A 16,960-nucleotide genomic window follows, 5' to 3' on the forward strand; every position below is an offset into this window, starting at 1 on the left:
AATGATCATTGATCTTGAACACTCATGAGACAAGTAGTGGACATGTATAGACAAGGTCTATGACCCAGACATGGATCGGCCAGATCGAGACATAGGTTCATGATAACCATGTCTAGTACACTGTCCATAAGTACTTGGTTTATCCGACCATAGTAAAGAGTTAAGAGTAGACGATCACGTCTAGACTATGGACACATGCAAACAAGATTTGCAAAGACCCAATAGTGATCCCCGAGAACAATATGGTTCACATTATTTAGCACACATGCTTTACCGGGACACTCAATGTCAAAGGACATGAGAAACGACCTAAGAAGTCAAAGTGGTCTAGATACGGCTTAGTAATGAACTTGGTCGATTACTCTCTTCCTACATATACAGGAAAGATCACGCATCAGATGCGTAGAATGTAGAAACCTACAGTGAGGTTCACATCAGGGGAATTAGTGCGTGTTGTACTCTTTTTCCTTCATCATGGTTTTGTCCCACTGGGTTTTCCTGATAAGGTTTTAATGAGGCAACATGAAGCGTACTACAAATCCTATATGGTTATGGCATCCAAGGGGGAGTGTTATAAATCATGGGGTGGATTGCCATTAACCAGGCCCGGTCCAAGACCGGCCCAATACCTAGAAGATGGAGAGACGGCCGAAGCCCTAGAGAGAGGAGAGAGAGAGCCGACTTTAGGAGAGAGAGACGGCCACAAAGCTTGGAGAAAAGGAAACCCTTTCATTTTCCTAGTAGATGTAATCTTTCCATTATTATGTATTAGTAGTTTTCCTAATCCTAGTGAGTTTAGGTTTTGGATACTTTTCATTTATCTTCATCTTGTAATACTTATATAAAGGAACCCTCTTGATCATTAATAATAACACAGAAATATTCGGTATCAAAACTCTCTAATTACAACAATAGTTATATTGTCTGTTAATTGAAATGTTGGCTTGTATACAGTACAATTAGGATGGATAACGCGGTGACAACATAATTTTCATTGGTACCAGCCACTCCGATAAAGTATAACTTGGCCTCTGCAACTACATTCTTCCATAGCGGGCCGGGGGGATTTTTATGTATCTACGTTGGCGTGAGTGTAGCTAAACTACCCTTTATAAGTTTATAACTGAATATATAGATACACGAGTTCCCAGTCTTATTCGACTCGGTGCTTTAAACGTTTACTTGGAAGAGATAGATAACAGGAATAAACATCTCGGTTTGGATCAAGCTTCTTAATAATTGAATCACCATCATGAACTCAAGATTCTACTCGATACAAATCCAAAAACGGCACAAAAATTAGACGTACACCTTGTGATTTATCATATCGTCTACAAGGGTCTGGACAAACATCATTTTCTGGCTAGGTTAAGTGAGATCTTAAACAAAATAATAACATTCTGCTAATTTCATGAATCTAGAAAGTAGAAACTCTTACTCTCGATCATTACATTCAAAGATCACATTCTAAACTCTCTGTTTTGGATTAGTATATACATTTGTAAAGAGTCTGTAACAAGAAGATTACCTATATCATCCACAACAGGTGGACCTTTTCAAACTAAGAGGCTAGAAGAAAACGAAACACACAAAATGAAAACTACACTTGTCTCTCACTTATAAAATGCTTAAAGAAGCTTCACATTCTCAACGTAGTTAAGATAGGTGTGGAAACTCCCACCATGAAACGCTTCTAGTCCTTGGATTCCAACTTTTGTGATGGTCTTTCTCTCCACGTTGAAGTAGATGACATAGTAAGGCAGTCTTTGGAACCAGGGGGCCAAGACGATTTCATTTACACCAACCATTCCAGCAATGCACATTGTCTCCGCCGCAACCACATCCTCCCAGGAAGGTGGTAATACGTATATGTGATTGAACCACTCGTGCTTTGCAGCGTCTCGTACAACCCACAGCTCAAAACTTGTTCTTGCTCCACTAACATCATGAGAATCTCCAGACATAAGCAAACCTAGTTTCCCATCGTAGTTTACCAGAGTTGTTGAATCAGGCATTGCTTTACCGAACTTGACAGAGCTGAACTTCTCAGACCTCAAGTCAAAACAAACGACCATAGAATTCTCGGCTGCTCTAGCTGCGTAGTAGAGAACACCGCTGAAACATATCCACTTACAAGAAGGCAAATGTGGGATGCAACACTCGACCAACCTCCATGACAGTTTCTTGGTTCCTAATGTCAGAACTTGGTGCTCCACTGAGATCCAACCTTCACTAACACGCGACTTATTCATCGACAACACCTTGAACTCTTTCGAAATGGGATCATATCCAAGATAGCTTTCCACTCCATACTTCTTTTTCGAGTTCCACCTTGGTAAGGTCAAGGACTGTCCCGTGCTGGGGTTCGATATCACCGGAACACGCACTGGTCTTTGCAGCCCCATAAGGTTCCGGTTATCTCCATAACAGAAGAAGCCACAGGTACAAGTACAACCATAGAATCCGTTGGAACGTGGGAAACGCGCAAGATGATTGGTTGCTACAACGTACGAGTTCTCTTCCGGATTTTCAGGCTGAGGTGACGTGATGAAGACAATCTCTCTGACGCTGTAATCTTCCCTGACGAAAAGGAGCTGGGGGCGAGCGCAAGATTTGGTCAAGAAAAGCTTTGTGAAATCTTGACGGCGAAGCATGGAGGACCAGAGCTTGCATGCGCAACGACACATCGCCATCGCCTTCGACGGCAGCCTCGAGAATATCTCCATAGCGAGATCGTCAGGAACCGGCAATGAGTTCCGATGACGTCTGGTCATCGATCGTGTAACGCCTCCATAAATGGTTAGCTCGCCGTCCTTCGAGACGTTCTGCCGCGGTGGTTGCATGGCGGAGACACTTTGAGTAGAGTTCGTATCGTTCTGGAAAGACTTAGTTCGTATCGAACTCTTTGTGTGTGGTTTTCTTGGACGGAGAGTTCGTATTGGTTTTGAAAGTCTTTATCTTTATTATAAAAAAAGAAAATCAAGAATTAGAGATTATGCATGATAAAGCCCATGCACGAACTCTTCGTGTTTTCTTTTATGCAGCCGCTTTACTTTTACAACTTTTTTTTACTTCCGTTAATATAACAAATCCAAATTATAACAATTGTCTCTCTAAATGGTTGCTGCAGTATAAAAACATTGACCATAATTCTCAATCTGGCGGCTACAGATAACTCCACTTAACTTATAATACTCACTACCAGTTGAAAAAAATAGAAAAAAATGATTGCTAGCTAGGTGAATTATCGACCACGTGTCACATGGCTAACCATGCAAACTAAACTAATGTATACTTAGCTATGCGAAGTATATGTTATGCATGATAACATCTCTCAACTTAATGATGTTATGTAGTTAACATCATGAGTTTAATTTCGTTAGTCTAAAATTTGATGTTGATGTCAGAGATCATTTAAATATATCGTTTCATCAATTAAAATATGACAAACCCGACCGTAATTTGACTAAATGAGATTTTAACTCACATTTTAAAAGCTTAAGAATATTTTTAAGAAAATCTAAATTACAAATCAGTATGTTTTAACATTTTTTGATAAGTAGTGTTTTAACATTTTTATTTTAATGCATTTGAAAAATATATTTATATTATTTTTATTTATATTAAAAATGAAAGTTATCTAAGATATTTGTTTTTAATTATTTTAATCTGTTTTCTTAAAAAAATTAAAAAAATTTCTGTAATTTGTTTGATTAGTTGTGTGATATATACTTATTTGATACATTTTTAAATGGATGCAATTTTTTGTTTATGAAAATATAAATAAAATAATTCATTAATTTAATTTAACTTATATCAAACAAATAAAATGATAGAATGAGTAAATTGACATGAAATAAGTATTATAATAAAAATAATAAAATAAATATATATCACACAATTAATCAAACGAATTACATAAATTTTATTAATAGTTGATAACAAAACAGATTAAAATAATTTAAAACCAAAATTAAATAATATTTTATATAACTTTCATATTTAGTTAAATTACCGTGAGGTAGATCATATTTTAATTGATAAAAACGGGAGATATAAACGGTCTTCGACATCTACATCAATTTTTTTTATCAATGAAATTAAACTTGTGATTTTAACTACATAACATAATTAAGTTGATGGATGTTGTCATGCATAATATATACTTCGTGTTGCTAGGTATACATTAGTTTAGTTTGCATGGTTAGCCACGTGATTGGCCAATACTTCATGTAGTCAACAATCGTATTTCCAAAAAAATACAGTCTGGAGTTTTTATTTCGGCTATGCATCAGAGTAATTAAAGCTCAAATAGAAACAGCTTTGAATTCCTGATGAAATGTATCTTTTGTTTCTTGAACCACGGTTTCAAAACCATTTCTTACTTAAAATCATGCCACTAGTCTCAAAATAACAGAATGTTGACTAGAAAGTTAGAAACAAAGAATACAGAGGTCCACAAAAGAATACAACAAACAACTGAATAGACTCGTTTCCTAGTTGATGACAAAATTGTCAAAACAGAGATGTAGCAAAAATACAGACAAAGATACAAAGTTGAGTTTCCACAACTTTCTTTGTTGGATTATAAACGCCGAATTCGTCAAAGTCTCTTCGTCCACTGGCAACAAAACAATGATCTTCTTAAAAAAACTCTTACACTCATGGGTTCAATTCCTTTAGGAACTAAATTATCACTACTTAACCAGTCTGGGTTTGGGCTTCGATCCAAGTGGTTTACATGGTGGACCGTAACAGATGATCGGTCCATCCCTGGCATTAGTCGGAAGGTATTCCAAAGACGGGTCAGACAGTGTGGTACGCTTTCGGGCTAGTCCATTCTGTAACACTAAGTACATTTCTCCCGAGGCCGACCGGATCAGCCGATAGGATTTATCAAAAAAAAAAAAAAAACTCTTACACCATATACAAAAATTAACCAGATATGAAAAAGCATTAAAAAAATCCAATTTATGTTTTATTTAATTCGATAAAAATGGAGAAAATAACTTTTAACTTTTTTTTTAACTTTAGCTTAAAATAAATATTAAATTACCAAAATCAACATTTTAAATAAATTATGTATTTATTATTAATTATATTATATAACTTACATATACTTATACTACTATATTTTCGTTAATCGGTTTATTCGGTTTAATCGGTTTATATACCAAACCATATCCATATACCGCGGTTTTTTTTTAAAAAATAGCATACATTTGATATATTCGGTATTACCAAATCCAAATCACTTTCTCTATTTCAGTTCGGTTTTACCGAATTGAATACCCTTAGATCTTAAACAAAAATAGCAAAAATTTGATGATTTCTTGCATCTGACAATAGTTTTATGATCTTAGACTTCTCTGTTTTGTATCTCAAAATAAAAGAAAAGAGGGTTTTTGGTTATAGAAAAGAAAAATAAATGTGCTTGTTAGGCAGCCACTTTCCTTCCCACTCACTTCTAAAGCCTAATCCATAATATCTCTGTTTTCTTTTATGCAGACACTTTACTTTTATAACTTGTTTTGACTTCAGTTAATATAACAAAAAAATATAACACTTACCTCTCAAAATGGTTGCTGCAGAATCAAAATGTGTTGGATTCTGCAGCTAAACATTTACCTTTTTCATGTCATCCAGATGTTTGCAGTTTATTCCAATGTTGGAACCTTCATCTTCAACAGCATTGATCACTATTCTCAGTCTTTGACATTATAGCAGATTCTTAGGCTCTGGTGGCTACAGAGAACTCCAACTCAACTTTTAATACCCAACTTGAGTTGAAAAAACTACTGAGTACAGTTTGGAGTTTTCCTTTCTGACATGCACAAGACCAATTAGAGTTTCAATCTCCATAGGAACAGCTTCAAATTCCTGATGTAATGTACCTTTTGATACTTGAGCCGCGGTTTCAAAACCGACGTGCTCACCATTTATTACTGATTGGCAAGGCAAAATCATGCTCATAGTTCCAAAACAAAGTAAAAACAACAGATTGTTTCTAGTATAGAGAAGTATACAAAAGAATACAACAAAACAACTGAATGGACTCGTTTCCTGGTTGATGATGACAAAACTGGCGAAAGAACAGAGACGTAGCAGAAACAGACAAAGAAACAAGGTTGAGCTACCCTGTGGAGACTTTCACAGCAAGAGGGGGATTAGTCTATATGCCACAGCTCAATGTATCTACTTTGGCGTGAGTGTAGCTAATCTACCCTTGTTAGACTGACTTGGTATTATGCACGAGTTCCAAGTCTTATTTGACTAAGTGCTTTGAACGTTTACGTGGAAGAGCAAAATAACACAATAAACATCTCAGTTTGGTAACTTTGGTTCAACCTTCTTCAAAATTGAACTATCATCATCTATAGATTTTCGTTAAATTTTTTGTGTCTTTCTCAATTATATGATAAGAAATTTTGACTTGTGATAAACACTCGAAGAATGTAACTAAATATTAACGACACGCAAAACAAAAACTACACTTGATCTCACTTAAAATGTTTAAAGAATCTCCACATTTTCAATATAGTTGAGACAGGTACGGAAACTCTTACCCTGATACGCTTCCATTCCTTGGATTTCAACTTTCGTGATCGTCTTTCTCTCAACATTGTAGTAGATGACATAGGCAGGCCCTTTGGTGATGGACGGGGACAAGACGATTTCATTTGTACCAACCAGTCCATCAATTAACATTCTTTCTACAACCACAGCCTTCCAAAGAGCAGGTAACATATAAACATGCTTGGACCAAACATGTTTTGCAGCGTCTTGTAGAACTCACAGTTCAAAACTTGTATTTGCTCGAGTAACAAAACTAGAATCCCTCGACAGAAGCAAGCCTAACTTGCGATTGTAGTTTACCATTTTCGTTGAATACTCCATTGATTTACTGAAAGTTTCCACGAACTTCACAAAGCTGAATTTCTCAGAGCTCAAATCAAAACAAGCTACCATGGAATACGGGGATGAATCGTTGACTGATGCTGCGTAGTACAAAACGCCACTGATGCATATCCACTTAAGAGAAAAATAATGAGGTACGCAACATTCGACCAACCTCCATGACAAATTCTTGGTTCCTAATGTCAGAACTTGGCGCTCCACAGAGATACTCTCACCATCACGCGAGCTGTTCATCGACAATAACTTGAGTTCTTTCTCCATCGGCTCATATCCAAGATAGCTCTGCACTCCATACCTCTTTTTCGAGATCAATATTGGCAAGGTCAAGGACTGTCCCGTGTTGGGGTTACATATCGCCGGAACACACACTGACACTGGCCTTTTCTGCTCCTTTTCAGCTTTATAACAGAAGAATCCATAGGTAGAACAACTATAGATTCCATGGTAAGATGGGAAACGCGCAAGATGATTGGTTGCTACAACCCACGAGTTCTCTTCCGGATTTTGAGGCTGAGGCGACGAGAAAAAGACAACCTCACTGTCATCTTGGAAGGCGAATAGAAGCTGAGGGCGAGCGCGAGATCTGGTCAAGAACAACTCTGTGAAACCTTGACCTCGAAGCGTTGACGCCCATAGCTTGGATAAGCAACGGCATCTCGCTATGGACTTCGACGGCAATCTTGAGAATATCTCCAAAATGAGATCATCAGGAAGCAGCAATGTGTTTTGATGAAGTCTGGTCATCGATCGCGTTACGCGTCGAGAAATGGTTAGACCACCCTCCAGGACGTTCTGCCGCTGCGGTTTCATGGCGGAGACACTTGAGTAATGATTATCTGAGAGTGAGAAGTGAAGTTTCTCTCTGTTGTTATACAACACGAGAAAACGGAGTGCGTCTGCATGATTGGTTAAAGTAGAGGTTAGTAATAATTAGAGAAATGGAAGAAGATACTTCATCCGTTTCAAAATAGATGGTGTTTTGGATAGTTTAAAATGTTTCAAAATATTTGATTTTTTGATATTTTATATTAATATTAGTTTTACAGAAAACTGTGTCACCAATGATGTTTTATAGTTGTTTTTATGATTAGTTGAATAAGTTTTATTTTATATTTTTAATGTTATTTTTTAGAAAAAAGTGCATGCCTTAATTCTTGTGCATTTACTTAAAACATCGAGTATTTTGAAACAGATGGAGTATTAATTTCACATTCTGCATGCAATGATTAGTGTATGTTTCCAAAGAATTTCGTATTGTGATTTCTTGGAGGAAGAGACAGTTGAGTAGATTCCGAAGAGTTGGTATTACTTTTTATTGGACCAAAAGAGTTCGTTTTGTTTTGGAAATTAAACTCTCCGTTTTCGTATTATGCATGCTAAAGCCAACATTAATTGGGCATGTATCGATAAAGCCAATAAAATTCACTTTTTAAGGGTTTAGTGGACTTTAATTTTATATGATTCATCTTCACAAATATAATGCAAACTCTCTTCTTCTTTTTTCACGCCTGCGGTTTATGATAAAGCAAAAAAGTTGAGAAGTACTCAAGAAGATATACACATACAATACAATAATTTATGTGTAAAAGAACATTTTCATATATAATATAATCTTATATGTAATAAAACACTTAAAATTGTGAAATTCTCTAAAAGTGCTTGTTACGAGAAGAAAATCTGCTTTTAAGATAATTATGGCAATTGAGCTGTAAAAATAGATGGAGTTTTAAATTAATTTATCAATTTTGGCTTTAGTTAATAACGCGCCCGCATTTCGCTATTTTACGCGGACGACTGCATTAATCAACCCAATTGATTGAACTCGCCAAGTTCACTTTCCGCCGAATGATTTTACGACTGCCGAATCGACTAGACAACCGAATAAGAGCGAGGGGGTCTACGTCTACCCATTAGAATTCTAAACATTTATATGTGTATTTTTAATATTTTTAAAACTTTTGCATGAGGTTATTCCCAAAAAAATGGTATCCACACTTACGTACAGTTATATAATATATACATATACACATATAAATATATATGTTTCGAATTCCAATCGGTAGAACCTCCATTGGAGGTGCTCTAAGCGAACGGATTCTTTATTTTTTTAAGATATAAAAAGAAAATTAATATGAAAAGAATAAAAGAAAATGATCTTTGGTTATACAGAAGAAATGCTAAAAAAATATGGTTTAGGTATGGGCATTTCAGATATCGGTTCGGTTTATTTTAGTTTTTGATTTTGGTTTCTCCGGTTCTAAATATATAGGATTTGTTCAGGTATTAAGGAAACTCGGTGTGTTCCGGTTATTTCGGTTTTCGGTTTGGTTTGTGTAACAAAAAAAGTTGCGAACCGGCTAATATCCGAGATAATTTTGGGTTCAATTCAGTTCCGGTTCGGTTTTGTTTTTTATTAGTTAATTTGGGTTTAAAAAGTCATAAATTTTGGGTTTGTTGAATTAAATATTAAATTTTTGGGTTTCAGATAATTTTTTTTGATAATTCTAATAATTTTAAATATTTTTGATGAAATGTATTCGAGTGATTGTTTTCTTTTGAATAATTTGGTTTATAAAAAGAATTTTTAAATATTTATTTACTTTAAAATTATATAATAAATATTTATAGGTATATAAAATGTATCATCGAAATTCAGATACTTATTCGATATTCGGTTTGTTTCCAGTTCGATGTATACATGTAAGGTTTTGACTTATTACATGAGTGCCATTTTAATTAAAAAACTAGATTTCGATCCATGCAACCGCGCGGATTTTTGTTTTCATTTATTTTTATATAAATATTTTGTTTTCAATTCTAAATTGGTATATATTCTAATCTATATGTGTCTATCAATTTTTAAAACATAATAAGTTTACTGTATATTTTTTTCATTGAATAGATTGTTTCAAACTTTCACATGTATTTGTATCTTCTTCTATATATATATTTTCGGATTATTATTTCATTATTAAAATCATAACTATATAGAGAAAGATTAGTAAAATATTGTTTTATTGTCGTATTCAAAGATATTGTAACATTTCCCAATTTTAGAAAATTTTTAAAAAATTAAACTTTTCGCTTCATAGATTTTTATTATCGAGTAAATAATTAAACATTTTGTTTTCATTGGTTTAAGGTAGTAAAGATTAATCATGGTTAGATATTTAAATATTTAGCATATCGAATAAATAATTAAACATTTTGTTTTCATTGTTATTTAAAAAAAATCTTTATAATTTTAAAAGTTAACAACGACAAATATTTAAATATTTAGCATATAGAGGTATAGTATTACAACATTAAATTATATCTATTTAATTTATACTATCTATAAATCCAATGGATCATCTATTGTTTAAATCCAATTATTGATAGCCCAATAAAAATTTCTGGTAGGTCCAAAATTTAAATGATAAGATTAGATATTAAATTTAACATGACTTTTTAGGAATATGTCCATTTTAAAAAAAATCACACATGAATCAAGGCTGTAATTTCTGTTTTAATATATAAGATTTATCTGCAATGGCATTGATCACAGTTCTCAGTGTTTGACACGAGATTCTTATAGCATCTCCAATGTAATACTCCATTTTTTCTTCTAAAATGGAATAAAAATAAAAATGGAGTAAAAATGATCTAACCTAGTCTATTTCTCATTCTATAATGGAGTGATGAACAAACCAAAAATATATTATTATATTTATGGAGTAAACTCTATGGAGTGAAATTTAGAATTGGGTTTGACCAATCATTACTCTATTTTTACTTTTACTCTAGTTTATAGGAAAAAATGGAATGGGGTCAGAGAAGAACCTACTGCTACAGAGAACTCCAGCTTAACTTTTAATACTCAATACAAAGTTTGAAAAAAATGGTTTCATTTCTGACATGAACCAGACTTATTAGAGCTCATTTCTGCATGGAAACAGCTTCGACTGTGGTAAATGTATGTTTTGATTCTTGAGCCTCGGTTTCAAAACCGACGAGCTCGTCATTTCTTACTGATTGGCAAGGCAAGATCATGCTGATAGACTCAAAATATCAGATTGTTAACCAAAAACAAAGTATATAGAGAGGTCTACAAAAAAATACAACAAACAACTGAATGGACTCGTTTCCTCGTTGATGACAAAATTGTCAAAACAGAGATGTAGCAAAAAAAAACAGACAGATACAAAGTTGAGTTACCCGGTGGAGACTTTCTTTGTGGGATTATAAACGCTGAATTCGCCAAAGTCTCTTCGTCCACTGGCAACAAAACAATCAAATTCTTGTAAGAATCTCTCAAGTTAATAATGGCAAATGTGGTTCAAGTATTGCGGCTACCTGTGAGTAACATCCCAGCCACCAGGCAAATGACGAGGATGAAGAGCATCAACAAAAACTTTCCTCCATCTCTGACAGAAATCACGAACACCATCCTCTCCATACTCATTCAAAAGATACTCTACAACCTGTTTCCCGTGCGGTCCATGTCCCAACAAAGAGAGCTTCGAGTTCTGTTGGTGCAATATGTTTCCCTTACATTGAGTATCATTTAGCTCTGGAGCTCCATCTCCTCCACTATCATCACCAACTACGCTACTTTCTCCATTCGTATCACCTCCAGGAGGAGCTTCCTCAAAGCTGTTTGCATCAGCATCTGTAGCAAATACAACAATATATCATTAATGCATTAGCCTTTATCAAACCGTGACCAGTAGACCTGCGGATTTTGTCCGAACCTGACCGAACCGAAAATTTTCAATTTTCAATTTTCGGTTCGGTTACAATTTTGAATTCGGTTGAGTTCGGAATGATTTTGAAAAATAATTCGGTTTTCTTCGGTTCGGTTTGCCATTTTCAAAAATAAAAATTAACTGAAAATAACCACAATAACCAAACCGAATTAACCAAACTTACTGAATTTTATAAATAGTTTAAATAATTATACCAAAATCCTAAAAATCGGTTATTTTCGGAAGAAATTCTAAAAACAAAAACAAAAATAACCGAAAACCGAACCGATTTTATTTTCAGATCATTTCGGTGGGATTGTGGCTGAACCAAATTAACCGAAACCGAAAATATCCGAACCGGAAAAACCGAATCCGCAGGCCTATTGACTAGTATGTATCATATGAGATTACCATTGCTACTGTTTTCTTGTTTGAGAGAGACACCTTTCTTCCTTTCGAGTTTTCTTCTCTCGTGAGGACTCATCCCAATAAGCAAAGCCTTTTCCAAATCTTCTTCAGTTATGTCCCTTCCACCGTAATACATCTTCACAGTCTATAATACAAAACCCAAAACAGCCATCAAGCTCCTTGAAACGAACCAACGATAAGAAGATGATCCCATTATTACTATTATACCTGCAACAACTCCTCACGGCGACTAGATGGCATCCTATTCCCATGCCTCAACAGCGCCATCGCAGCTGTTCTAAGATGCAACGGAGACACACCTGCATCTTCACTGTCACCACCTGCTGATGATTCACACTCCACCGAATCAAGCACTCTACGAACAAAGAGAGGGATCCCAAACTCCTTAGCCACTTCTTTCTTATACCTCTCGGCAGCAGCGTGGGCGACCTCATGGCAGTCCACACAAAGCAGCACTATATCATGAGACCTGTGACTCTTCAAATGCTCAGGGAAATGAACTCTATAGCAAGAAGGTATTATCCTGTAACGAAGATAGTGATCCCCTTCGCCACACCCAACGCAAATGTTCTTCTTGCTCTGGATGTAAAAATCATTCCCTTCATCTTCAGGACGCCCCTTCGGTTCGAACAGAAGCATTATCGCGAGGGGATCTTCTTCCACCAGCTTCGCGAGGCCGCGGCTCATGTACCATTCCAGCTTCCTCCTGTCGCAGTAGCATAGCAAACGTCCGTCGTTGGCGTAGATTCTACAGTTGTGGTAAACAGGAGCCTTGCAGGAGAATTTCTTGACGAAGAGGTCTCTTGATGTCTTCCGTGTGAACCTCTTGAGGCTCTTGTGTCTCTTGGGGGTAGAGCGGTTGGTGGTTAGCTTTGTGTTGAAGTTGATTAAGAGCGAGTAGTTGAAGACGGAGATGGGGCATGTTCCTTCTGTTCCCAAGCATTTGTCGAGGACTAGCGGTAAGATAACGTCGAGCTTGCCTAACTTGTGTTGAGTCAGTTGATGAACATCGTCCAGATGACTAGAGATAACAGCTGACTCTGAAGACGAGTCAGCTTGAGATATAGAATCATGTATTTCTTCAGGTGTGGTTGGCTGGTTAGAAGCAAGAGCGATGACGGCTTGGTCAGACAAGACATATCGTGTGCTTTCGTCGTGAATCCGTGCCATTAAGTCTCTCCATGCGCAAAGTTCTCTTACAAGCTCCTGGAACTGAAAGGAGGGCATCAACATGGTGTCTAATTGGATAAAACATAATGGGAATGAGGGGAAGAGATACCTTTGGTGGATCCAAGGAGATGGTAGAGTTGTCTTCATGGCCGTTTAAATGACGGTAAATTAATGAGGAAGCAGCAGCATTCCCAGGAAAATCTTCGGTCTCTTTGGTGTAGAGTTGTAAACAGGTCATGTTTGAGCGTCTACTAGCCTCGAGAAGAAAACTGAATTTGTCATCGGTGCTAGAAGAATCTTCTGATGCAATAATATTTTAGAACTTTCTTTGCAACAATAAAACAATAGTCCTTTAAAAAAAATGTTCTTCATAAATTATACTAGTTGACACTATCTCCGAGTTAGCACTATGTTCCTAAGCTCAATATGTTCCTAAACTATAGTTGACACTAATATCACCGAGTTAGGCCTAAGTGTCCATCATATACAAATATGTTGGTGGTTAGTAAAGATGCCTACCAGTGCCTAGTTGTCTGAGCTCGGCAGTCATACTATCGGCAATGTAGAGTAGATAGTGTGCATCTGTTCTGGCATAACGCACCATCTCTTCGGAGAGTGGACGCTGTCTCCAGTCTTCACGCTTCATGGAAGAATATGATTTAAGCTTAGCATAGATACCAATAGATTGTGGAAGAAAAAAAAAACAAAATATATTCATTAATGTTAAAGGACTCACTTGAAGCAATTTGTTAGTAGACACTCCACAAACTGACTCAAGTAAGTATGCCAGTGACCTTTGAGGCTTTGCCAACACCTCACATGCCTTGGCAGTATCAAACATATTAACAACATATATATGGAAGTCTCTTTGAAGCCAGATAACATCGTTGTCGGCTCCATGAAACACCTTAAAAAGCACAATTCACGGTTAATATTCAAATAAGGAATATAAAACCTTACATAAATTATTAAGAAACATATGAAGCGTTTTATAAGAATCTGAAACAATCAAAGCCAATAGATTCTAACAATGAACCTCTATATATAAATTACCTTACAAATATCAGGATTGGAGAAAACAGGACGAAGTATACTCATCACATCATGTAACGCAATCGTGTCCACCAAAAAATCCTCCTCTTGCGTAGAAATCTGCAAGTGAATATATATATCAAACATCAAATCTATTAACTAAAAGTACAAGAACAAGATTTAACAGTCACCTGAATCAAAGCAGTGAAACCAAGAAACGATCTTAAGCTATGCTGCTCTGTATCAACCGCAAAAACCTTTTCTTTAGCCAATGTTTCCGCAAGCTTCTTCAACTCAGACTCAGTCTCAACCCAAACATATGAACCGCTCATCTCCAGTGAATAATCTCCCCTCAAGAACTCAAACTCATCAAGACGAGGATTCTCTAACAAAGCAGTGATCTCACTTTCGTACGGATGAGAGTTTGAAGGTTTCTCTGCATTTATCCAAATCAAAACTACACAATCAGACATGTAAATAAACATTTAAAAATCTTGTCTTTATGAGATGTTGAAACCACCTCCATCCTCGAGCTTCTTCTTCTTCAAGTGTTTGAATCCAGAGTAAGAGTTGTCCGCAAGGACGCGTTTGAAGCCGAACTGCGGCTTAGTTTCGGAATGGAGATAACACGAGCTCGGAGAAGATGTCGGCTTCCTCCTCCGCCGCCGATACTCCGCCGCCAACAGAACTGTCACCGCCACAAGAGAGGCTACGGTAATTGCGAGTTTGACCTTTTCGTTGACCACCATTATGAGTATCTTCGAATCTCGAATCAAAACTGTTCGTTGGTGTTTTTTCAGACCAATTCTTGCCGCCACCTCCGTGTTTAGGTTACCTTAAAGCAGTTTCATTGTCAACGGCGACAGAGACCCATGGAGATCTTGACACGTGTTTAAGTCATAGACCTGTAGAGATGTTGACACGTGGCTTGGTTATAATCTAAACAGGCCTGTTAAGTGTACATTTAGTTTGGTTGGCCCAAAAACGTTAGTAGTATGAGAGACTCAGGTTACAAAAGTGGAAGCCATCAAATACCTGAAAATGCTAAGAGCTATCCCACGTAGCACATACCATCACAACGAACGAGTGAAATGTTAGAAGTTCATGGAGAAACTGATAATTTAAGTATTCAACATTAAACTTCAGGAGGAAGAAAAATTGAGAGAATATGGGTGTATAGTTTGTTGTTTCTTAATTTGTGGTTTATTTTCCACATTTTGTTGTTTCTTAAATTGTTTTGATGATGTGCTGTTTGTTGGTGAGTAACTGTGTACTCTAGAATTTGATATTTAAAAAAAAAAAACCTTAAATATTATTGTTTCCACTCAATTTCAGAATCATGACTTTGTCAATGGTCGTGAATGGTATATGGTATTCTTTGCAGGCTTGGCCGAGTCTTCAAGAACTAATAAATATTGCTTATAAGACCGGCTATGTCATAATGTCAAAATCAGATCCCTGACCAGAATCTAGAATCAATACTTGCATATTAATGCTAATCCTGTTATTTTTAGCATTTAAAGTAGTAGTACCTTTTTCTCTCACGGTAGTGTGGTACTATCTGATTTTGAGAAACATTGGAAAAACAGTTATATTTTGAGGTCATGTTTTATTTTCTTTTCTTTAGTCTGGAGTATACTCCCTCTGTTTTTTAATGTTACATATTCTAGATTTTTCACACATTTTAATAAAACACATTAAATTTATATATTTTTTTGTGTTTATCTTTGTTTCATAATTTTAAGCCAATAACAATTCAGTAAGTGCAATTAAGTTTTTTGAAATTTGCAATTAGTTAATAAAATATATCTTGAAAATGTAAAAAATAGATCTTTTTAAAACAATTTTTTTTTCTAGAATATGTAATATTAAAGAACAGGAAGTATAAAAGAAATAAAGTAAAATGAAATGTAGATCATTAAAAGAGACTTCTGATCTAAGAACTGCAGTGTGATGTCAGAACTCAGATAAGGTGAAGGTATATAGCTACTAGGAAAAATATACACCGACTACTTGCATATATTATTATTGTTTATCTTCATTTTATTGTTCTTTCTTGGAGTGCCGAAATTTAAGGAGATTATTTCTTGGAAGTGTGTGGAATAATTTGCAAATGACATAAGCCGATGGCAGTGGTGCAACTCGCTAGGCGTCTCGCTACCCAATCACATTACTCCTCCCTGATTTCATACTCATATTCAACTCTCTAACGTGTGTAATAATTCTTCTCCTTAGTGAAAATCAAATTACATATAAGCTAATCAACCGTCCCGGTTTAATCTATTGAGATCTTCAACATGTAGTAATGGGTTTATCAGTAGAACCATTGTTAAATGTTTGACATGAAATCTTTGTTTTGTCTAGTACATCAAGATTATGGAATAACCCACTAATGTTAATTGCTGTGAGATGATAAACTTTTTAATATTTTATATCACGCATCTATATTCACTACAAGAAAACACATGCTTAACGACGAAAATTAACGAAGAAAAACAATCCTCGTAAATTTGCGTCGAGTTTACGAGGAATTTACGTGAAAAACTAAAGTCATCGTTATTTCCTCGTAACGTAACGACAAAACTGTTTCGTCGTAAAGTGGATGTACTTTACGAGTATTTTACGAGGAAAAACTGTTTCCTCGTAAATACGACGTAAACTTTGCGTGGTATTTACGAGGAAAT

General features: G+C 35.7%; 2 protein-coding genes and 1 pseudogene across 3 annotated transcripts; all 3 read right to left on the minus strand.

Moving 5' to 3' along the window:
* Positions 1–1,618: 1,618 nt before the first annotated feature.
* LOC106341157 (putative F-box protein At2g19630) lies at positions 1,619–2,862 on the minus strand. The gene has a single exon (XM_013779976.1). It carries the CDS (start codon positions 2,841–2,843, stop codon positions 1,629–1,631), a length of 1,215 nt encoding a protein of 404 aa, XP_013635430.1. The 5' UTR covers positions 2,844–2,862; the 3' UTR covers positions 1,619–1,628.
* Positions 2,863–6,513: 3,651 nt separating this feature from the next.
* LOC106341511 lies at positions 6,514–7,728 on the minus strand (annotated as a pseudogene).
* Positions 7,729–10,936: 3,208 nt separating this feature from the next.
* On the minus strand, positions 10,937–15,089 carry LOC106336681. Of its 2 annotated transcripts, none has more exons than XM_013775593.1 (10): positions 14,797–15,089; positions 14,468–14,712; positions 14,298–14,396; positions 13,981–14,151; positions 13,764–13,884; positions 13,354–13,541; positions 12,282–13,286; positions 12,057–12,198; positions 11,254–11,569; positions 10,937–11,175 (listed from the first exon to the last, which is right to left on the minus strand). In XM_013775593.1, the coding sequence occupies exons 1-10, from the start codon at positions 15,023–15,025 to the stop codon at positions 11,112–11,114; spliced, it is 2,580 nt and encodes an 859-aa protein (XP_013631047.1). In that variant the 5' UTR covers positions 15,026–15,089; the 3' UTR covers positions 10,937–11,111. The 2 variants fall into 2 exon arrangements, with proteins under 2 accessions (XP_013631047.1, XP_013631046.1); XM_013775592.1 differs by having other exon boundaries at positions 13,354–13,544.
* Positions 15,090–16,960: the final 1,871 nt, after the last annotated feature.

The sequence above is a fragment of the Brassica oleracea genome, chromosome C4, assembly GCF_000695525.1.
Source record: "Brassica oleracea var. oleracea cultivar TO1000 chromosome C4, BOL, whole genome shotgun sequence".
In the NCBI taxonomy this organism is placed as follows: domain Eukaryota; kingdom Viridiplantae; phylum Streptophyta; class Magnoliopsida; order Brassicales; family Brassicaceae; genus Brassica; species Brassica oleracea.

Excerpts from the sequence above, each read along its gene's own strand:
- LOC106341157 (XM_013779976.1), bottom strand. The coding sequence starts at position 2,843 with ATGCAACCACCGCGGCAGAACGTCTCGAAGGACGGCGAGCTAACCATT.
- LOC106336681 (XM_013775592.1), bottom strand. The coding sequence starts at position 15,025 with ATGGTGGTCAACGAAAAGGTCAAACTCGCAATTACCGTAGCCTCTCTT. Across the intron at positions 13,287-13,353 it reads TCTCCTTGGATCCACCAAAG|TTCCAGGAGCTTGTAAGAGA; the intron begins GTATCTCTTCCC and ends CCCTCCTTTCAG. Across the intron at positions 11,176-11,253 it reads GGCTGGGATGTTACTCACAG|TGGACGAAGAGACTTTGGCG; the intron begins GTAGCCGCAATA and ends TTTTGTTGCCAG.